Below are 22599 nucleotides of genomic sequence, written 5' to 3' on the forward strand. Positions count from 1 at the left end.
TTGGATGTTGATATAAAAATAATTTAAGAAAATATTGCGACAGTTATTGTTGAATAGGTGCACAACATGACCGCGGATGTGATCTAAGAGGGACATTTTTCATTTCAGCTCCACTTCAAACGGCACAATTGTATGACCAGTAAAATGACAATACATTTTGAAATGACGGTACAGATTTCTGTGTGTGAAGTTTCTCTCAGTACTTACCTCCACCTGCTCCCTTCATCTTCTTCCAGGAGTTCTCTGAGAATTAATACATACGTGTGTGTGTGTGTGGTATCGTCACCGTCTCCCCATTCTCACCAGTTGGCCGCCCTCTCCCAAGCCAGTGGTTGATAAATGTCACACACTCAATACTTACAGGCCGGCGGACATCAAGGCCGCGCTTCCCGTCGCGCTGAAAGTAACTGATGGATGAAGCCAGTGGAGATTTGTGGAGCAGTGTCCTTTGTGCTCAAAGAAGCAGGACAAGAAAGAATCATAAAAATGGAATTGGTGCTTGATGGTTGATGTGCACTCTACTATTGCCATGGATAGGTGACTATTTATGGCCTGAAACGTGACATTTCTGCTGCATCAGCAAACGTGTGCAAATATTAAAAAGCCGAGGACGTACGGTGTGCTATCTGGAGAAGTCGTTTGACTCCGGCACATACACAGATTGTCTTTCTTTATCGGTCGACGTAGAAATGAAATAATATGCTGTAACACGGACATTAAAGCAGAATTCCACCTCCATTACAAACCTCGCTAAGTAGGAGTCCAATTGGCCAATCAGTCTGCCACCTTTCAAGTTTTTATGTGCAGTCGGTAAAGCAGCCGGCGTCGGCTTGGTATTGGCCTTGGCTGTTTGCCGTCATGATGGAAATGTTTGATCTTGATGTAGAGGCCGGTGTAAAACCCTCGGGGAAAACCTCCAAGAGGCCGTACCAATAGGAGAGAGATTATATAAGTAGTTTTCATTTGCAGCATACACAGCAGTCCTTAATCAAAGAGACAAACTAAATCCATCCGTAGATGCATCAACATGTTTGCTACGGTGTGTGTTGTGTTGTGGGTGGATGCTCCTCAGCCTATGAGAGCCATGCTCGGTGGAGATGGAGATGCTAGAGAAGGGTGAGAGGATTTATTACTTCGCATTAGGACAACTAATCTGTTGCAGGTGTTTCTGGCTGTTCTCCCGGGCCATGCCTGCTCTCCTCCCCGGGAGGCCGAGCATATCTGTGTGTGTGTGACAGCCAGAGGAGGGTTTCTGTTTTTCCCTTCCTTTCCACTGCATCTGCAGAGAGACTACGCCGTCTGCACAATCCTCTCCAATCATTAAGTGTCAAGATGAGGACAGAGAGAACTTGTATTCCAATGACATCCCCCCATGAGTCATATCAGTCAAAGCAAAGTGCAGGGGAACTGTGCAAACTTTTAGATTAAAGATTCGAGGCCACTCGATTCAAGGAGAATCATTTGCATACATACATTAGAAAGCGCTCTTCATTTTTTTTTGGTTCTCTACTTTTCAAATCGCACTATAATTTTCAGCGAGGCATTCGCATTTGACAAGGACAGCTCACTCTGGCTATACAGTAGGAAAAGCACTTTATCAGCGGGGTACAACCTCCACAATGGAGGAAGAAGACCACCCGGATGGATTTAGCCAGCAGCTTCACAGGAAGCCTGCGGTGCTTTTGGGGGGGATGATGAACAAAGACACAAAGAGAAAGTCCTGCTCCGTAGGAAGTCTGCAACGCCTACTGTGGCCATCTTTAGAAAGGCGGACCTTGGGGAAATAGAGAAGAATGGGGATGGAGAGGAACCCGGGGGTGGAGAACAGTGAAGACGGGAAAACAGGCAGGGTGAGGATTAATATGCTGATGGAGGGTTAAAAAACCCACATGATTCAGTATGTGAATCCACAGCATTCCAAAGATTAAATAATTTCAAACCACATCACCAGCACATTCATGACAGTCTGCTATTAAGGTTTACTTTTTAACAGAGAAAGACTTCACTGATAAGTGTAGACAGAATGAAGAAGAATGACTCCACTGCTTTGGCACTACTGCCCTCTTGTGGACATTCAAAGTACTTTCCCATTCTTACAGGAAAGAGACCTTATATGTATGTATGTATGACTGGGTTTAGACCTCAATGATGGTGTTTAAGGGGAGACGAGTCTAACTAATAGAATCACTGGGAAACTTCTCACTTCATTACTTGCATTAAGACACTTTTTTGGGGAAATTGCATGATTAAAATGCAAATGAGGCATTCTCTTAAAATATCTTGTAATTTGGATACTTTTCAGCAAAAGAAATGTGAACATTAGATAAAGCAAGTTTAAAAATTAAATTTTGTTGACAGTCAGTTTTTCACAGAGGGAATGTTGGATCTTTTTGTCTCGCTTCATAAATCAGAGAAAACCTTCAACAACCATTCTTGTGTTATTTGTAGGATTAAAATGTTCTATAAATCAGGCTATGAATGATGTATAAACAAACTCCTCTGTTAAAACCTAGGATGTACACACGGAGTGAAACTGGAAAGTTGGACATTTCCGGCTCAAAGTATGACAAAGGAACATTTGTTTAAAAAAAACGAGCCTTGAAAAGATGTGAAACATTTTGTACGACACGGTCAAGTTTCCCCTCGTTCTGTTGCTCGTGGTTTGCATTGAATTGGAACTTACTACCTCGTCACATTGCACTTTGAACTTTGACCCTCTTGCCCATATATGTGCTGAGTAGAGGGTTATAGGTCAGAATAGCCAGAAAAGCATGCTGGCTTACATACTGCAGAATGCGACCGCATGCAGGAGGACGTGCCGGCATTTTTGGACATACATTTACATACTTTGTCTTTTTTGGCCTGTGCAGATTTACCCGTGGATGTTAGATTCCTGTCTGACTTGACCGCCACTTGCTCTGATGTCATGCACACATAGGCAGCGATCGAGGCAGGCAGTTTTTAGAGCCATGCATTAAATATATTCAAATCCAGGCTATGAGCTCTTCTCCATACCCTTTATTTATTTATTTAATTTATATATAAAACTGGACCAGATAAAGAAATTGTAACAAGATCCATTTGGGTTTGACAGGAAAATTATTTTCTATCTGGAAAGTTAAAAGAGAACCATGGGTGCAGTCGAATAGTCAAAAAATAAGGTCCTAACTCCTATTCCTTGACCTCTGGGGAAAACGTCACGGGGTTAAGGAAAGGCGATAGGAGAACTCAAAAGGACTTAGGAATAGTCGACCGCGGTGCTCAGAGAATCCGACCGGACTTTCACTAAGCTACGTCATTAAAACGCGGCCGCTGATGATTGACAGCTGATGATCACCGGTGATTGACGTGCGTCTGCGCTGGAGAAACTACAATAATGGACTACAAAAAGCGCGTCGTCCACTTCTCCACATGTTGGTTTTATAAACAGCTGGTTCACTGACCGGCTTCAGGTCCAGCAGCTCCTCCTTCCTGTTTGACCGTTTGATTTATTTACGTTTCATTTGTGGTTTTAGTTTCGTTTTTGTCAAACATTTGTAACATGATTGAAATAAATGAAAAAAAAAAAAACATTCAATTATTATCACTGTCCACACATTTATCGACACTATTCCAATTACTATATGTCTGCATGAAAGTTAATGTCAAATATGCAAATGCACATATCGTATGTTTTCATGAACGGCCGAGGTGTGCGGCACTTTAAATGTTGCTCTCGCAAAGAATTGTGGGTCGGCGTAATCTCCTTTCCTATCGCATAGGAAGGTCCGTTGCATCCTATGCTAAAGGAGCTCTGAAAGGAAGCATTGGAGCTCCTTTCCTTCAAATTTAGAGAATCCGAACGGCTCTTATCATGGCGGCCACTTGTTTACTTCCGGGTCACTTCTTCAGTTAGGAACCTTCCTAAGCAAAAAAGACTATTCGACTGCACCCAACGTTAAGGTCATTGGGTGAACTAAAACGTGGAGGCTGAATCCGGGCAGTGGAATATCTAAATGATTACAGAACGTTCTTCATGGGCTGTAGCTGTAAGAGTTCTGGATGATGTAGTTTGTGATCGAGGGGAACCAGTCTTTGCTCAGAGTCACCATGTGGGTGAACCACGGGTAGAAGAGGTCCGGCTGTCTCGTAGCTCCGGTCTTGATGATGTTCAAGGCTGCGTCTGTGGCCGGGTAGGCCGGTACATTGGTGACTTCCCTGTAGGAAAAACACTCATCAATACACTGGGAATGACTCTGATGTAGCCACGAGACACGGCTGTGTTCACTTGACCGACCTGACTTTATCCATAGCCGATTCCGTATCGATGAGGCCCAGTGTGCATATGGAGATGGAGATATTGCTTTTCTTCATAGCCAGCTCGTGCTGAAGGGCCCCGAAGAAACCATTCAAGGCAAATTTGGTCGAGGTATACGGCGCCACGAAGGGACTGGGCATTTTACCTGCCAAGCATCAACAACCATTACAGTCGCATGTAAAATGTGGCCTTTTTTAAAAACTCATCAGCATTTCAATATTTCCCAAAGTTTTATAAGTAGGGACAGTTTAAAAATAAAGAGGCCAAACACATACATTATTTGTAATTGCTTGGTGAAAAGTCATAATGTAGGTAAACATCTATGTTTCAGTTTGTGTCAAATAAATGTGGCAAACTTACCTAAAAGTGATGAAACAACCACTAGTGATCCTTTACTTTGCTCAAGTGAGGGCAAAACTTTCCAAGCCATCTGAATGTAGCTGAAGAAATTAACCTTTGGAACACACACACACACACACACACACACACACACACACACACACACACACACACACACACACACACACACACACACACACACACACAAATCAATGCATTCCCCTTATTCTATGACATAAGCATCAAAATGTTGCGCTACCTTCATCAGCCACCGGGTGTGCTCCACATCTCCCTCCCACATGCTGAAGGGACTCGGGCCAATGTGGTTCAGAACCAGGTAATCCAGCCCTCCAAGCTTGTCCAGAGCAAAGTCGACAGCTCTGTCGGGGTCCGACTCGCTGGCCATGTCTGCTGCCACGTAGAGGGCTTTCTGGGCTCCAAGTTTCAGGCAATTCTCTGCCACCTGGAAGCAAAGATCAGGAAGCGTGGATCCACTGCAGGTGCACAAACGAGTAGAAAGTACTTTTTGATATTGTTAAGGTCACTGACCTGCTGTAACAGTTTCTCCCTCCTTGCTGTAATTACTAGATGGGCACCAAAGCGGGCATAGTGGTACGCCATTTGTTCACCAATCCCTGTACTGGCCCCAGTCACCAATACCCTGGCACCTCTGAGGGACTCTGAAAGACACGAAACGCATTAAGACACGGCTTTGGTCATTATTGATAACAATGCTGATATTTTGCCTGGGCAGGTATATGTGACAACTAAAGTTCTGGAAGTGATTTGAAGACGTGCAGTGCATTTCTAGAATTTGCACCACGAGAAATGTAAACCAGGTTACAGGATACAGTTGCCCAACGAAGTGCAGTTTGCAGACACCAGGTGGCAGCAGAGTGAGCAGGCTGTGGCTGGGCACCGCTCATCATCACCAATAATACTGATGCTCAATAAGAGGGCATCAATAATGTTGTGGGCGGTTTTAATCACGATTCTCATGCCAGTGTGGAATGTTCCCGTGCTTTCTCTGCTTCAGTTTGAGAAATATATCAGTGATGCTGTTCACTTGTTCCTTCTCATCTCCATTGATGTAGACAGGCGTGTGTGTGTGTGTGTGTGTGTGTGTGTGTGTGTGTGTGTGTGTGTGTGTGTGTGTGTGTGTGTGTGTGTCCTATTAAATCAACAAGCAGCTCCTTTGTTTTACTGAGGTTATAGTAGTGTAGCGACTCATGCGATGCATCGATCGTCAGTCCTACTGATTCCACTACATCCATCTGCTAAAATAAATAAAGGGATAACAACAGGGATAAAAAACAACTCAGATGTGGTAAATTTCCATTATTGGGATAATCGTAAATATCGTTAAAAAAATATGTTTAGCTCACTCTCATGGTAGAGAAGTGGAAAATTTGAATGAATTTGATTCATAATCATCTTAATATTATTAGATGTTTTCATCTGTGATGCAATACAAATGTTTGTTTCTTAAGATAATGTTATGTGATTCCGGTATGTTTTAGTGCCATTTTAGTAGTTTTGAGCACATTTTGCTGATTAATGGCTGATTAATGGGGATAACATTGTGATATGATATTTCCATGTCGTCCCATGCCTTATGTGAACCGGTGAGGGTCCAGGTTGAAAGGAATGTGTTTGACGTGCTGGAGAACTGATAGGCTGCTTCAGTGGACTCTGAGCTGGGAGATATAGGTCTCACTGTAATGTGGAGGTAGACCATAATGTCATGTGGCAGCTTACAATAAATAGAGAATATCTCTGTGCACCATTCCTGCAAAATAGCAAAACCATTTTTAAATCATTTCTTAATAGCTGCGTGTTACAAAAGTGAAATGTATTTGGTTATCACATCGATGCTACTCGTGATTCCCCCCCCCCCCACACATTGATATGATCAATAAGCTGTCAGGCAGTTATTAATCAAATTAAACTGAACACATTTCGAATGAATTGAGACAACAAGAAAGAACATTGTATGAATGGAGATTCTGGTAGGAGTTCAGGGGAAAAACCTGGGTTGGATTTCATGTCACCTCAAGCTGTGCTTTTATTACACTGGTGGTTAAACTGATTAGACACATTTAACTCTAGATAAGCATACACACACACGCAACAGATACGAGACCTGTCTGCAGCATTTGGCTTCCAGTAATTCTTCAACCGCAAAACATTCAAGTTCAGCAATAAAGACTTGTTGGAGCAGAATCACACATACACAACGTCAATGAAATAGACATATTAATGATGCGTTTCATAGAGAGCCTGCATCTTGAAAAGGGGGAGAAGAAAACACATTAACAGTCAAAAGACAACAGGAATAAAATCACATTCTGCTCAATCTGGCCTCTATCTCACATTACCATCTCCACCGTCAACACCACATCGACAGCTCCTTATTTGACCGGAACACGTTTCTCCAAGAGGTTTGCTGAACATTCAGCATATTCATATATTCTTCATTGGTCATTCAGGAAAATGAGGAAAATGTCTTTCCATAATAATTAGTGCTGACAGGTGATTTTACCTTTTTCTGAACTAACAGCCAAGGGTACTCTTATAGTAGTAGTAGTGATCTTAATTGATATAACACTTTTCTGAACACTGAGGCACGATCACAGAGGAGGAAAACCTGTATAAATGAAAGCATTTCACACAGAAGATTTCACAAATAGAAGTTTGAAGAGGAGTTTAGAGACTTTGTGTGTTCAGAGTTAGAAGTTGCCTCGGGATCTGCAGTGTAGGGATCCGTGACCCAGCAGGAGTCCATCCGGCCGGGTTATAATCCAGAGAAAGGTGAGCTGTGCAATGTTTAAGATCAACTGGAAAACTAGGAGTTGATGTGAGTTGCTGGTTTGTCCCAAGTTTATCGACCTGGCTGGAACCTGAGTAGGTCAATAATCTGCCATGTGTGACTTTTATAGATAGTAGACAATTAGAATTAATCACAAACAGAAAGTTTTTTGAGTTTTTTTTGCCAGGTACGTTTTCACACACAAGCAATACAAGCAAAAAGGAAAAGGTAGTTCTGAACAAGAATTCAAAGCATTTCTTTTCATGAATGTAACGGTTTTTTTTTTCTTTTAAAATTAAAGTATGGGCTCCTATCAGCAACAAGCCTATTTAGATAAGCCCACCTTGATGTCGGCGTCGCTCTTACCTGCATCAAACCTGGGTGAAGTCCACTTGCCAGCGAAGAACGCGACGCATGCGCTGAGTAATACCACTTTGGTGAACGTCCCCATGTCGTTGGCAGGTAGTTTAATGTTATATCTGTAGCACCAAGTGTTCAGGAGTGAGCTCCTGCTAATGCGCTGCAGCGGTGACTATGAGGACACGAGATGACAGGCCCCGCCCCCCTCTCTCCCCTCCTCTCTCTCTCCCTCTCTATTTAACGAACTTTGAGCTCGTTAAATGGTAACACGTAATCACTACGTCACGTCACGCCGTTATACAAGTCGACATGTTTATGATGCACGAAGAGTCGCTTAAATATGAGAGACGAGCAAAAGTTTGATCGAGCTCCCCAGATTTCCGACACTCGTTGAATGCGTCACACGGCCGACGTCGCATGTAAACGCTCGCACATGGCAATTACACAATTACATTCTGGATATCTGCAATTGAGTTCTTACTAGGAAAAACTCCCATTTCAGATATCTTCAATCCAATTGTTAGTCATAATTTTAATTTCAGATATCCAAAATGAAAAACTATTCCAGATATCCAGAATGTAATTTTGAATATCCAAAAATACATTATGACTAGTAGAAATGTAATTTCAGATATCTACAATTAGAATTGTGACTAGGAACAATACAATTGCAGATATCCACAAATGTATTGTTGATATCTGTTGACAGGTAGACAGACGGTTTTTCATTTTGGATATCTGAAATGTTCTTTATGACTAGGAAGAATTGAATTACAGATATCTGCAATACATATCCAGTTTAGCTATTAAATTATAAAACGGCCACTTACTTTTACTTTTAGTAATACTTTTTAAGGATTTTTAGATATCTTAAAGGAAAACACCACCGCATTTCCATACTGAACTATGTTCTGCTCTGATGTTAGACGAGGTGATACATACCTCCCTCTCCTCTGTGCGTGCACTCAATGGCTCTTGCGCGCACTCCGCGCAGCGCTAATTTGCTAGCATGTAGCTTGTCCCAGTATATTCCTTAGGATCCAAAGGGGGGTGAAGTTAGAAGCGACCAAGCACTTCCACGTTGTCCCTATTTAAATACGGTTACGTGAGTAGTTACACGACCCAAGTTTGGTTACACAAAATGAAACATGCCAATTTTTCTAAGCGGATAACAAGGATAACTATATAGTATGGCGGAATAACAACTGGAAGCACTTCGACGTCGGCGCAGTAATATCATCACTCAAAACATGACGGGACTATATACCTTCTGCTTGTTTTCACAACCCTGTACGATGCACGTTATAACCATGATGTTTGATTGTTCACAAACGATCTTACTACAACCTGATGCTTCCTCAACTGTGCACAAACTACTACAGGTAGTGCAGGCGGCGGCGTGCAGGTCACGTAGGTTCTATTGACGGAAGTAAGAGGGGGAGCGGAGTGATGATATTACTGCGCCGACGTCGAAGTGCTTACATTTTGACTAGGAGAAATGCTATTATGGATATCTAAAATATAATTACAGATAGCAGTGTGGTTCGATTAAATGTTAAAACGCTCCATGTGCGAAGGGGTGTGTGTGTGACCGTGAACTGGGCTTTCTGCTGGGGTGGACAGCAGCGTTGCTGCCTGGCTGGCAGGTTTCCCACTGTTGATCAAGTCTGGGAACCGGAGCATTGTGCTGGTAAAAAATATATCAGTCGTTGTGTCCACTTTAAACCAGTTTAAAACCATTACACGCACAGTGGAAGACACATACAAAGCTTCCTCTTTGTTAAATGACTGAAGATAAAATGAATAATGTGCAGTCAGATAACCAAATATGCAAATTCTCATGACTGTAACCACAACGTCGAGATAAGTAGTTCCTCCATCGTCCCAAACAGCGATGCTACTCCTGTCAGTCGAACATTTCTCAAATGAATCGAGTCTGTAATATGAGAGTGGATAAATACTATATTATTATTGTTATGTTATGTTTGACACATAAACCTGTTAATGTGTTCCTGTTATCATATGTGTGTCATTTAAAGTCTGTTGAAGGTGAACTGTTATGTAAAACCAGTCAGTTATCAAAGACAAAATCATTGCTACATGAATCGAGGTTTTACACCCACTGACGTATCTTGTGATATTTATAACTTTATGACACTTTTTCCACATTTTTATGAATGATCTTCTCCATAAAGTATGTCGCTAGTTCGGTAACCATCCTCTCTATAATCCAACAAACATGCCAGGTGGGCCATTGGCCTTCAATTAGAGGACCTAGAAGGATCCGTCCCCGGCTTCCGTATATTGTTTTAGCCTTCCTCCGTGCTTTTGGCAGCCTTCCTTCCTCCCAAACGCTGACTTAAAGCCCAATTTTTAAGATTCCTCGACACGTTGCAACATATTTGATCTTTCCCTTTCCAAATTGGCATGCCTGCTTCTCACATAGAAATAACAAATTATTTTTATGTGGTGTTCAAAAAAATGCAAAAAAATCAGAGGAGAAAAAATCAGTGGCTCTTAAAACAATTACGTGAGCTTTTTAAAGGACAACTTTATTGACACCACCTGGGGCGAAGCTCATTTTGACACTGAGCGAGCAAACAAAGGAATTCAGCTGTTGCTCCTGTTATGGAGACTGATAATGAAGATCGGGGGGGTTATCAGATGATGAGAATAGACAGCAGCCAGTCAGAAGACTTTAAGGTGATCCTGAAATTGAAGGAGGGCAGCCGGGGTTTAGTTCATTGAACTGGGCGGCTTGCTGTGGCGCGGAGGGAAGAGCTGGGTGAAAATGCTAAATGCAAGAACTCTGGCAGATGGGAAGCTTACGTAAGTCTGCTGCTCGGTTGGCCAAAGCTGTTGCACTGGAGGCGATAGGGAAGAGGCAAAGAGAAGTATTTGTTCCAGGGAGCCGTGCTATGAAAGGGGTGATCTATGGGGGCTTGAAATCTCAATTGGGGAACCAGTCAAGGGCATTGATGGAGCTGAGAGTGATCCAAAGTTGATCCACATAGGGCGCCAGCCTCGTGTGTGTGTGTGTGTGTGTGTGTGTGGGGGGGGGGGGGGATCATGACATTGCTGAGTTGCTAACAAATAACTGGATTGAATGTGTGTTCGTGGCTGAAACCAAATCTGAAGTTTTGCACACCAGGATGCGTTGGAGATGTTACAGATATGATAGAAATACCCTGGGGGAAGGTGTACAGTGTTGGTGAGTGAGTAAATGTGGTATCAGAGCTAAAAGCTAAATGCTTGTCACCAGTTGTAAGATGAAATAAGGGGTCATGTGCGGCCCCCGGGTTTTTAAGCAGCAGCAAAAACCACGATAATAATGCGAGTCAGCTTAGGAAAAGTCCAACAGTCATGCCGTTGATTGTGACAGACTGCGATCAGAGGCTAGGAAGGTTATTAACGGGGCTGAAGGACGCTGGCCATACTTTGTGGAACTGGAGGTACAGAAGCAAGTCTGGAGTCTGATTCATTGGGCAGCATTAACAGGGATCTCCCTGTCTTGATGGAAGGAAATAAAGGGGTTGTAAGCCACAGGGAGAAGCCTGACCTGTTAGTAAAGGACTTTTTAGAGAATGCACAGCATTGGTAGCGTGGCTGGAGATTTAAAATGTGTGATACGACGAGGGCAGTCATTCCACCCCTGGAACAGATCGCTGTGAGATACTTTGGTTCGTTTTGTAAATTTCCCTGCTGTGGGACAAGTAAAGCATTATTATATTCAACCACATGGATGGCTTGTCATTGGAGGAGATATGTTTAGCGCCATAACTTGTGATTTTATTTCAATGCTCTCTCTCCTGTCATCCATCTGTCCTTTTTTTCCTTCAGCACAATGCATGATGGTAAATAATGTTCGGGTAATGACCATCGGTTGTGCACTACTTTTAAAGATGACTTGTGGGATAATTTGAGTCCAGTATAAAGGGAATAATAAACACTACAACATGGCGGACACACTCAAGGGAAAGGAGGTGGTGGATGAGGTAGTATGGCTTGTTTGGGCAGGATGGCCATATTAGATGGGATGCAGACAGAAGAGGAAGGACGTTTTGTAACATCCAACCGCCAGTGAGACCTGGCAGCACAGTGAACATGGCTTGGGAGGATGAGATGGGGGTGCATTAGCTCAGGAGGTAGAGCGGGTTGGCTGGTAACGTAAGATTACCGGTTCGATCCCCGGCTCCTCCTAGCTGAGTGCCTGGTGTCCCTGAGCAAGACACCTCACCCTAATTGCTCCTGACGAGCTGGCTGTCGCCCTGCGTGGTTGACTCCGCTGTCGGTGTGTGAATGAGTGAATGAATGGGTGAATGTCAGTCATTCCTGTACAGCGCTTTGGATAAAAGCACTATATAAATGAGGCTAACAAATTGTTAGAAAGTGGTTTGGTGCTAATGGGCAAACACAGAAATGGCAGCTGTGAACACACCTTATTTATCAACAGTGCAGAGAAAAGGTTCTACTTGTCTAAACCACCATGCTCGTGCACATTGGGGGTCATTTGCATTCAGAAACGCCCCCAATTAACCATATATGGTAACAAAACTTCCATTTAAGAACCACGTCAAAATTATTTTTTTCTCCTCACTGGCATGACGGAGAGCAAAGAAAAGAAACGTTTCCACAACAGAAATGGAGGTGCTGTTGTTCAGTTCACTTAGTGCAGGTGTATTATGAGTACATAGATGAATGAAACCCCTTTCTGTTGGCAATATTAAATGCGTTGTGTGATGGTGTTTTATCACTGTCTGTGTGCAGTCTAACGCTCCTATTTGGAAATCCAGTGTGAAATCCCCATTTGATCTGGGCTTGTTGTGGATTCCTGGAAGGGAAGTGGATGTAGTTTGGGCCCCGGGAAATTTCCATCTCAGGGATTTTAAGATAGATCTTAAAAAAAGGCCAAAAAAGCAGGGTGGATATCTGTTTGGGGAAGCGGTTCCTCCTCAGAAGCCAGTCAGTGCTCTCACCAATCAGATCAGCACTCCTTTACTAAATCTTCCAGTAATGCTAGATGAGCCATGTTACACTTTCACATACCTGTCGAAGGTGTCCTTATAGATTTTGACACCAATTAGGCGACCTGTCTGTTCATAATGACACGCTTTCTATTTGCAGGTCCCCTATTCTACCAATAGATGCTGTGCTAATATATTTGTGCACATTTCTAAGTTCAAGTATAAGTTGATGAATTCCACACTTTGCGTAGGAATGATGGTATGCACCCATCACTCACAGAACTGTGTGTATGCACGGTTGATCATTGAGGGCCCTGGAGTCTACATGCCCGACTCTATGCTGCGGAAAGGAGGATTATATTCAGTGAATTAGACAAACTAGGAATAAAGACATTCTCTATGAACCCTGCTGGATGACGGCGTCTCTAAAAGAGAGAACCATAGAGGTAGTAAACTTCCTGAAGACCCCCTGATTAAATCTATCAGCAGATATTGGTCACAGAGGGCAACAGCAGTGGTGCTTCTGCACCTGTGGGGGGCAGCAGTGCACTAAACCGCGCCGAGTCTGCCGGAAATGAAGAAGACGAAGAAGAAGCAGAAGAAGGAGGAGGACAGCAGCGCAGTGTTGCCCTTCAGCAGAGCTACCCGGAGTCACACTAACGTCACGTTAAATTAAAGGATACTGCACCGCTGTGGGCCATGGCGGCAAAGATTCTGCCCGTAGTGAAGTTAGTATTTTATTCAATTCTACCCGCCATTTCCCCCCGAAGTGGTTGCTATTGTAGCACGGTGCTAGCTGCGTCTCTTAGCTAGCTAGCCGCCTGCCGCTGTTATATACCTTATATATGTATAAGAGCTCATGTTTAAGCTTATTCCGTGTAACGTTAGGTGTTTTTTTTTCATAATTAAATTAATGTCTCTGAACGAGTTTGAATTAAACTACTTTTTCAGGACGTTACGATGATATTTGCAGAAAGAATATGGTTATTTTTTGTGAGGCTGAGCTGGATTTTCCATATGTCTTTAAACGCATCACAGCTCCGTAGCCTTGCGTTGAAGCTGACGTTTCCTATTTGGCTACAACTTTGACTGACGTGTCATCAGCCAATCAAATTGTGATGCATAGTGACGGAACGCCCCAGTCCACACATGACGTCACTAGCTAACTGGTCGTGTCTGTGCATAAATAATGTGTGATTCGTGTTTTCAATCAGTGTGACGTGTCTGTATGTAATCAGCTGACTGTGTTTCAGGCTGGCCACCAAGCTGACCATCGCAGGAGGAGCTCTGTACGCCGCCTGTGACTCGGGTCTGCTGGGGAGCAGCGAGCAGGGCTCGGAGGCCCTGGCCAAGGCCACGGCTGCCTTGCCCCCCGCCGTGGAGGAGTGGATGAAGTACTTTGGCCTGGAGGTACAGATGACATGCATCAGCGTTAGATCTAGTAACGTTAGGCACTTCAAGCAAAGCAGTCGAGTCAAATATGACTGGAAAACACATCTGTGTCTCTTTGGTTTTGAGATTGTCAGACCAGTGCTATAACCTTCAATCATACGAGAGGTTAAATAATTAAATTATATTTAATTTAAGTGTCCCTCCACCTCCATGGCCCGTTCCTCAAGGAAGCAGAACATGGCAGTATGCCACTTATAAGCTGAACACACACAAAATGTCCTTGTTGGATTATAAAGAACACACTTCCTCAAAACGTCCCAGATATTCTTATTCTGGTGTAAAGCGCTAACCTGTCAGCCCTCCATTATAATTGCTGCTGATGGGCATGGCACACTACCTACCTGCATGATGTTGCGTAATGGTAGAATAGTAGTTTCATATTTCACTCATTATCTGTTTGTACTGGTTGTGACGCGTTGTATTTAATGTAATGCAAACAAAGAACTGTACTGTGTTGTCTCAAACTAATGGACCCCTCCTCTTCTCAGGGTCAGCTTCCAACCATGCCTAAGTTAGAATTTTCCCCTGTTTTGGCATGGAACTCTGGTAAGAACTGAATGAAAAGCTTGTTTCTTTTTTTTAAAGAAAGGGCACACATTTGGTAATGTCACATGGTCATGCTTTGTGCCTGGAGTTTAAAACGCGGATGTGAACTTTAAATTTTCAGATGCAGTTACATTATTGGTGTTTCATTGGAGCTTTGCATCAAATCCAAGCCAATTGATTTTTATTTTCTTGCAGGGGTGCGGCAGACAATTTCTGCTCTGTCGGAGGCGCCAACAAAAGCAACTGCATACACAAATCAGGGTTTGCAGTACCTGAAGGACCTCACCAAGTGACAAGAAACTCTTGACAACCCAACATTTAACAATCTTTTTTTTTGCACTTGAGAAATGACTTCTTCAAAAGCCCCTTGCAAGAAAGAAGGACCACTAAACACGAAAGCAAACAGCTAAGACAGAAAGGAGTTGAGACATTTTGATTCTGAATCCTCCTGATTGGGTACTGGGGTTCTCTAAATTATAGTGGCATTGTATTGTACATATTGCTAGGAAGCAAAAATGTATTTTTAACAAAGGCTGTCATTTCATTTTGTATATACCACATTTAAGTTTGCTCAGTACTGTCCAATATACCATGTCTGACTCCCCTTTGTTCTCAAACCACAAAACATGTTGTGAAGAGTGTCTGTTGTATATATGCACTTTCACCATTTATGACTAAATAATACATAAATCTTCAAACATGTCTAGTTTTTAGTGTGATTCCTTGAGGCAACGCATGCACCACACATTTCTCATGGCGGTGTGTTCAAAGAACAAGACCAAACAAATGTGCAAAAGTCTTTTATTACTCTTGACAGAATAATGACACAAATTGCCTGACGCTGCTACGACTTCAGAGCAGGGGATTTAAAGCATGAAGAAGAGCGCACACAGTCATACGTAACTCTACACGACACAAACACTACACAGCACCACTCACGGCGGTGTACAGTGTAAACTTTGTTTTTTCAAATGTGGGTTAAACAAACCGTACCGATTCTGCCACACATTGTCACTACTCGTCTGTCAAAGTAAGGTTTGAACATCTCTGGACACGATTCAGATTCTGCAGTTAACGCTGTATTGACTGATTTACTGAGGGATACGCTGAGTGACTTGAAGACCGAGAGGGCCCGAGACTAGCTCAGAAACTAGTGACAAGGTTGGCAATAAACCAGTACTGCAAGCATACATTTCATGTTTGCAAGACAAAGTTATAACGACGAGAACCAGAGTTGGCTGCTGTCAACAAACTGGTTTGTCAGTTGATTATACCTGTTAAATATTAAGTTTATAATTCATGTAAATAAACGACCCTTTCACTTAAAGCTGGTGGTGTTTTGATGGGATATCTGTATAAATGGGAGTAGTCACAACAGGCAACATTACAAGGCAGTTTACACAAGTTGTACATATTAAATACTCATCTGAATGTATTGCAACAAATCTGTTTTTCTTTTTTTTTTTTTCTTCTTCATGCATGTGATATAAAGTATTTATTCCGCCACATTTGCCCTTCAGGAAAAAGCATTTTGGGGAAACTAGATAGCATAACCTAAACATATAAACTTTGTACAATAAAGTGCTCCCCACAAGATCTACAGTGAGCTTATACAACCAATGATGATGCATGTAATATTTTCATACTGCATTAAGAGAAAACAGCACTGATATATAAACCTGCTGTCTGTGTCACCACTCACGAATGAAAACGGCAGCCTTCACGCGCAACGACTCATGAGACCGTAGAGAATCGGAGATACAGTATGTACAATATTGCAAAATGACAAGCCGGAAGGCACTTTTATGATTTGCGAGGGGTCAAATTTAAACGAGAATTTGGCAAACTGCGTCTTCACCACCAGCGCAAAGGATCGGATAGGATGCGAAACATGGCGCAAAGGTGCAGGAGTGTATTTCCACTTGGGAATAATTTGTCAACAAGGCATTTGTAAATATAAGGGCCCCATTCTGGTGATAATACAATTCAGCTTTCCCTCCCTTCCTTCCTTCCTTCCTCCCTCCTTCCTTCCTTCCTTCCTTCCAGTACTAACACTAAATTTGATAATATGGTTTAAATAAATACACCAACGTATCTGCCCACATTATTCACTAAATGGCTCAGTGGAAGGATCTATCCCAAACGTAACGTGGATATCATGCTTACGAGTTAGTTAGATGATCCAAAGGAAAAAAGTGTCTTCAAAAAGAATATTTTTGGGCAGATTTTTAAGTCTAACAATACAGATGCAGTAACAACTGCACAGCTGTTGGGGGGGGCGGGGCAGTGCAACCTTGGACCGTCCGAACATAACGTATAAAGTAGAGCAGCAACAATAAAACAAGTTTGACTCCCGTCTCCTCGAAATATACAGCTCAAGCATAGTGGTGCTACAGTTCTGCTGTGCATGAGAGACAAGATTGCACTTTCTTCTGAACAATAAAGCGTATTTAACTATTCAAACCTGCCATGGCTTTGGATAACAGATCAATAACGATGAGTGGAACAGAAGCAGATGGAGGGGAGGCTGGAGAGGGGGAAAAAAGGTGTCCACTACCTCCTAGGTGGTTTTCACCAGGTCATAGACGTGGATATGAAAGTCATCATCATATTTGATATAGTAGACGGAGGGCTTGGCTGGGACCTGGTAGATGACCAGGCCTGTTCTCTTCACGCCCTTGTCAGTAACATACTCCACCTGCTTCCCCACCAGACTCTCCGTCTCCTCTCCCGGCTTCCTGTCCGCGGGCAGCAGGTGTTTGTTTTCTGAGGAGTGAAACATGACATCACGTTTGAGTCAAGTCTCCGGGTTGGATCGCTAAAATATGCTTGAGCGACTCACCAAACACCACAGACTTAAAAAAGCATCTAAAAAGAAATGTTTCTGAGCAAAACATGCATGAAAAGTTTGTATTATTCTTTAAATAGTCTCAGTTTCTGGCATAATGCATCAGCATTCTGATATTTACTGTCCGGATTACACTTAATTAGGCTGTGGATGTGTGACAAACCCATTTGAATATTCTCAAATTAGATGCCTCAATTAGCGTTTAATATGTTTAGACATAGCCATCACCTCTGGGAACGATTGTTCTGTGAATCCACTGTCATTATTGAACAAAACGTCTATGAATATCTAATATGTGGCTGTAAGAGGTGCTCTGCCTGTCTTGTACTGGGAGGCTGATTGGGACAAACACAGACGTCTATGACTGCTGATGACCTCACATGGTATCCATGTCAAAAAAGATTTAACCTCCCTCCAATGCGGAACAAGTCATTTAACCAAGGAAATCAAAAAGAGGCACAGAGCATATGTTAGATTGCATCTGTGAAGCTTTAGGGCAGAATTATCTGTATAAGAGTGAGAGCGTTATGAAGTATCGGCCTGTCTCCGGGTCGCACACAAATGCCAGTACCTGCTTCGGGCAGAATCCTGAGGTCTCCGTCGGCATAGTCGTCCCACAGCTGGTACATATAAAGTACGGGGTCCTTTTCATAAGTGATATAATACCAGTTGGTCATGATGGGCGCTCTGGAGAGGACCATGCCTCTCCACTCGTTCTTCTCCCCGTCCTCCTTCTCAAACAGATGCTCCACGGCTTTGCCCACCAGCTCCTCCGCCCCCGGAGGAATCTTGATCTTGTTGTTCACTGTGGAGATCCGAAACCCATGCAAAGACTGAGACACAATCCGTCACCGGGTGCACTTTCATTCTGAAGAACGTTTGTCTACGAACTCACCGACTTTCTCCGTCAGGACCTGCAGGTTGGACACCCTCTCGTCCTTGAACAGCTCGATGCCGTAGACGCAGTCGAAGCCGTCGTACTTCACCATGAAGAGAGACGGGTTCACGCTGAGCCGGTCCAGCACCGTCCCCTTCCATTTGCTCTGGTTCCCCTTCTCGCGCCAGTTGTGCTGTATGCGCACTCCCAGGATGCCGTTGGGATCCGGGGTCAACGTGTCACTCAGCTCCCCGCTACTCCGCTTTCTGGCCGACAAGAGGAACGAACACGGCGTCAGAAACCCGATACATACAAGGTGTTTTCTAGACGTGTGCACCTGGATTATTCACTGTTATTCGCTGTTTGTGTGACAGTTACGTGACGACATACACAGCAGCAGCTTGGCGTCTACATACCTGCCCCTTTTCTTGGACATGCCTCCAGAAAGTCAAAGGCTACTGATTTAAGAGAAAAGACAGGGCAAGGTTCAGTTATTGTGTTTGAGTGAGCAGGACAGCTGCCAGACTTCACATGTACTCTGCCTGCTCGAGCGTGAGGGAGGCCTCTTGTGTCTGCTGTGACAGAATGCAGGCTGCTCAGCGCAGACTGACAGCTCCGGCAGCCAATAGAGTCGCATGATGGAAGAGCTTCCTGGGTATTTATACTCGAACTCCACACAGCCATGGAGGTCACTGTTTGTACCGCGGAGTCTGCCGAGGCGACACCGTGCCGTCTGTCACATTCACCGCACGGCCTCAATTTAAAGCATTTTTTTTTTTTTAGAAATCCAACAAAAACATCTGGCCTGAACTTCGAGAGAACACGTCAGCCATTTCGCCGCATCTGACGTATCGCGTAACGCTAATTTCTAGTGTACGTTAGCGACATACGTGTCTGTGTTGAATCTACGCGGTCTATGTGTCACCTGTCCCCGGACTGAAACCCGTCCCAACACACCTCCACCTCCACCGCAGCTTATCAATAACAGCCGTCTGCTGCCTCAATGCAGATGTGAGTGTGAGATAAGTGGAGGCGGCTAGCTACATCCGCTCCTCGGCGTCCCGCACGGCAGGAAGCGAACATACAGCAGCGACCGGCCTCGCAACATGTCTTCGTTACCTTTACGCAGATTTCACATCAGTATTGCTCGGCTCGTCCGGCAGAGAAACGCTGCCACACACCGCCAAACCCGCCTGTGGAAATCTCGCGAGATCTGCGTGGGAGAAACGGGAGAGAACGCGCGGTTGAGACTCGAGTTCCCGGCGAGCTTTCGGCTGCCGCGACCGCGGAGGCGGACGTTGAGGCGCGCGCAATGAACGCTGGGAATCGTAGTTTTAAATGACAACGACACGGCCTCGTCGAACGGAGTCGCACACAGGTGTTGTAGGAGAGCGCTGCATGCTGCGTTCGATTGTTGTCGGAAATAGCGAAGAGAGGCGAGAGTTGCCGAGAATGACCGAGTAAGAGAGGCGTTAAAGAAACATTAATATCAAATATGATATAGAAATATAAAAATAGATTTAAAAAAATACATATATAATATTAGTATATATAAATATAAAATTATAAAAAAATTATCTAATAGTATATATATATATATATATATATATATATATATATATATATATATATATATATATATATATATATATATATATATATAAATATATATATGAACATTATTTATATTTATATATAATATTAGTACATATAAATATAAAATGATTAAAAACATTATAAAAAAATCTAATAGTATATATATAAAAATACATGTATAATATAAGTATATATAAATATAAAATTATAAAAAAAACACATCTAATAGTATATATATATATATATATATATATATATATATATATATATATATATATATATATATAGTATATATATAAATAATACATATATAATATATATAAATATACAATTATTTAAAAAATATTTAAACGATCTTATAGTATATATATATTTAAATAAATATATAATATGTATAATAAAATGTCTTTCAGTGTCCTGAACTACGCCCCTCTCTGCACAACTTAAACCGAGTGCACCACTGTCACCTGAACCTCTATTATCATTACATTAAGTTGCTAATTATGTTATAATTAAAGTTGCATATCCCTGTTGCAGCTTACAAGGTACAACTGCACATAAGAAGTTCACATAACATCACTCAACTGAATGTCACGCCTGCTCAGCTTTATTGTTTATTAAATGAAATGATTACTTTTATGCTGCTTCTTTATCATTTTATTTATAGTATTACCAAAGAAATGAAATATGCAAAACAAAAATGTGTCAAGTGGGGGTGCCAAAACACAATGAATCACCTCATGTCACAAACCGCAGCACTTTATTGTTAAGCAGAAATAAAACAACATAAAACACCATTGTTTGTCGATCACTAAGAGCCTCATCTTGAGAAGTACATCCCCAATCAAGCACATTGACACATCACCATTTAATCTAAGTTGTCTAATTGTTCCTCAGCACGTCTGTAATCCATTCCCTGAAGGATGATATGCGTGTGTAGACATCAGGCGTCCTGGGGTCTCCGCATCGCCGTCCAGAGAAGGAGACAACGCCTGCTGCAGCTCCATCACACACCAACGGACCACCCGAATCCCCCTTTAACAAAAAAGACACGCTTAAACCCTTCACACAAGGTGTTTTTTTCCATCTCATCGTAAGTGCTTGCTTATAATCAACCAGATCTTCACGGTCGAATACGTTTAGAATCTCTCCAACAAACACACTAAAGACAACAAGGATCATTTGATCAATGTGTGCTCTCTTACCGAGCAGAAGCCTTGGAAGATGCGCGCCCCGGTGCCACAAACCATCGTCCTGGTGATGGGGACGCCTCTCCATCTCTGGCGACACGTCTGCTGCGACAGGGTGGTCACGTTGACCTCCTGGAGCCGCTTTGGCAAGGTGCCGTTATCCCCTATGTCCCCCCAGCCAGCTGTGATGCACCGACTGGATGTCGAAAGCCTGCCTCTTTTCGGAGCGATCAGCTGCACAGCCTCAGTCAGGTTGGCTCTACGGTCGAGCTGAGTCAAGGAGATTAATGGTTGGTCATGTCAACATTCTGTTTCATGCAGACTAGAAACAATGATTAAAAAAAGACTATTCAATCCTCACCTTGAGGAGCATGATATCATTTGCCTCTCCGTCGTAGTCGGGATGTGGAATGGATCTGACTGCGCTGAACTTCTGCATCGTAGGCTCGTTAGCGGTCAGCGAACTGACTCCAACTACGACTGTGTACGGTCTAAAAACCACAAGTGAATGATGATAGCCTTATGACTATGAGAAAACCCACTGACCACTTTGGAAGCAAATCACTGCTTTCCAGTCATTTCAGTACAGCAACAATCACCTTGCATAGACATGAAAGACGTGCAGTAAATTCACCAGCCAAATTCACAATTTTCTGGCTTGATTTTCCTGCTAATTCAACATTAAATGAGATTTTTTTTTAAATTTTGGATTCTTACCTGCGTATCCGACAGTGTGCTGCTGTGAGCACAAAGTCCTCTCTCACCAGCGCTCCTCCACAGTTGTGGCGATCTCGGATTTGCAGCGAGGCCATGTAGGGGCGCGACATGGGGGCCGCATCCCTGCCTCCCACGATACGGGTTCCATCAGCTCCTGGAACATAAAAACCATCAGTCATTATTTGCTAATCCAAGTTGTTTTGGGTTTGGAGTGAATGCGGATGCGTGTGACAGCTCACCGTTCAGGACGAAGACCAGCAGCAGAGCGAAGCTGGCTGCCATGGTTCCCTGGTCGAGTCTGCACCCTCCACTCGTGGGCTTTGAAGGAAGTCTTGCTTATCTTGTGGTCATTGTTGCTTAAGCGTGTTTGCCAAATGGTTGTGAAGTTGTTGGTGGTCTTACAAAAGACGTGGTTTTAGATTTTCAAAACAGGGTTTCACACTTGGTGCAAGAAACCGATTTAACCGTCAAACAGAGGGCCATATATCTACTGACCAACTGTAAGCTAGACACTTGATTTTATTGGATCTTCATTTTCGTTGAATACAAAGTACAATATTTACATGACTTAAAATACGTCATACAAATATGAAATATAAAAACA

At 43.0% G+C, this 22599-nt stretch overlaps 4 protein-coding genes across 5 annotated transcripts; 1 reads left to right on the forward strand and 3 right to left on the reverse strand.

Moving 5' to 3' along the window:
- Positions 1-3938: 3938 nt before the first annotated feature.
- hsd11b1la (hydroxysteroid (11-beta) dehydrogenase 1-like a) lies at positions 3939-7973 on the reverse strand. Its single transcript, XM_084011374.1, has 6 exons — positions 7812-7973; positions 5186-5316; positions 4896-5099; positions 4658-4751; positions 4277-4442; positions 3939-4197 (listed from the first exon to the last, which is right to left on the reverse strand). The coding sequence occupies exons 1-6, from the start codon at positions 7894-7896 to the stop codon at positions 4014-4016; spliced, it is 864 nt and encodes a 287-aa protein (XP_083867500.1). The 5' UTR covers positions 7897-7973; the 3' UTR covers positions 3939-4013.
- Positions 7974-13339: 5366 nt separating this feature from the next.
- On the forward strand, positions 13340-15469 carry micos13 (mitochondrial contact site and cristae organizing system subunit 13). Its single transcript, XM_084010925.1, has 4 exons — positions 13340-13497; positions 14023-14179; positions 14710-14767; positions 14963-15469. The coding sequence occupies exons 1-4, from the start codon at positions 13469-13471 to the stop codon at positions 15058-15060; spliced, it is 342 nt and encodes a 113-aa protein (XP_083867051.1). The 5' UTR covers positions 13340-13468; the 3' UTR covers positions 15061-15469.
- Positions 15470-15551: 82 nt separating this feature from the next.
- Positions 15552-19721, reverse strand: LOC311014358 (spindlin-Z-like). Of its 2 annotated transcripts, none has more exons than XM_084010923.1 (5): positions 19612-19721; positions 18909-18950; positions 18511-18758; positions 18187-18420; positions 15552-17533 (listed from the first exon to the last, which is right to left on the reverse strand). In XM_084010923.1, exons 2-5 carry the CDS (start codon positions 18926-18928, stop codon positions 17328-17330), a joined length of 708 nt encoding a protein of 235 aa, XP_083867049.1. In that variant the 5' UTR covers positions 18929-18950; positions 19612-19721; the 3' UTR covers positions 15552-17327. The 2 variants fall into 2 exon arrangements, with proteins under 2 accessions (XP_083867049.1, XP_083867050.1); XM_084010924.1 differs by lacking the exon at positions 19612-19721 and adding an exon at positions 19450-19472.
- Positions 19722-20831: 1110 nt separating this feature from the next.
- LOC311014559 (serine protease 57-like) lies at positions 20832-22389 on the reverse strand. The gene is made up of 5 exons (XM_084011220.1): positions 22235-22389; positions 21996-22149; positions 21640-21769; positions 21294-21548; positions 20832-21123 (listed from the first exon to the last, which is right to left on the reverse strand). The coding sequence occupies exons 1-5, from the start codon at positions 22275-22277 to the stop codon at positions 20971-20973; spliced, it is 735 nt and encodes a 244-aa protein (XP_083867346.1). The 5' UTR covers positions 22278-22389; the 3' UTR covers positions 20832-20970.
- Between the last annotated feature and the right edge of the window lie 210 nt (positions 22390-22599).

This window comes from Eutrigla gurnardus, assembly GCF_963514095.1.
Source record: "Eutrigla gurnardus genome assembly, chromosome: 6".
NCBI classification, from domain to species: domain Eukaryota; kingdom Metazoa; phylum Chordata; class Actinopteri; order Perciformes; family Triglidae; genus Eutrigla; species Eutrigla gurnardus.

Excerpts from the sequence above, each read along its gene's own strand:
- hsd11b1la (XM_084011374.1), bottom strand. The coding sequence starts at position 7,896 with ATGGGGACGTTCACCAAAGTGGTATTACTCAGCGCATGCGTCGCGTTC. Across the intron at positions 5,317-7,811 it reads TTCACCCAGGTTTGATGCAG|AGTCCCTCAGAGGTGCCAGG; the intron begins GTAAGAGCGACG and ends CGTGTCTTTCAG. Across the intron at positions 4,198-4,276 it reads TCGGCTATGGATAAAGTCAG|GGAAGTCACCAATGTACCGG; the intron begins GTCGGTCAAGTG and ends TTTTTCCTACAG.
- micos13 (XM_084010925.1), top strand. The coding sequence starts at position 13,469 with ATGGCGGCAAAGATTCTGCCCGTAGTGAA. Across the intron at positions 13,498-14,022 it reads AAGATTCTGCCCGTAGTGAA|GCTGGCCACCAAGCTGACCA; the intron begins GTTAGTATTTTA and ends ACTGTGTTTCAG. Across the intron at positions 14,768-14,962 it reads TGTTTTGGCATGGAACTCTG|GGGTGCGGCAGACAATTTCT; the intron begins GTAAGAACTGAA and ends ATTTTCTTGCAG.
- LOC311014559 (XM_084011220.1), bottom strand. The coding sequence starts at position 22,277 with ATGGCAGCCAGCTTCGCTCTGCTGCTGGTCTTCGTCCTGAACG. Across the intron at positions 21,770-21,995 it reads GCACACTGTCGGATACGCAG|ACCGTACACAGTCGTAGTTG; the intron begins GTAAGAATCCAA and ends TGTGGTTTTTAG. Across the intron at positions 21,124-21,293 it reads TCTTCCAAGGCTTCTGCTCG|GGGGATTCGGGTGGTCCGTT; the intron begins GTAAGAGAGCAC and ends TTTTTGTTAAAG.
- LOC311014358 (XM_084010923.1), bottom strand. The coding sequence starts at position 18,928 with ATGTCCAAGAAAAGGGGCAG. Across the intron at positions 18,759-18,908 it reads ATGTCCAAGAAAAGGGGCAG|AAAGCGGAGTAGCGGGGAGC; the intron begins GTATGTAGACGC and ends CTTGTCGGCCAG. Across the intron at positions 18,421-18,510 it reads GGTCCTGACGGAGAAAGTCG|TGAACAACAAGATCAAGATT; the intron begins GTGAGTTCGTAG and ends GGATCTCCACAG.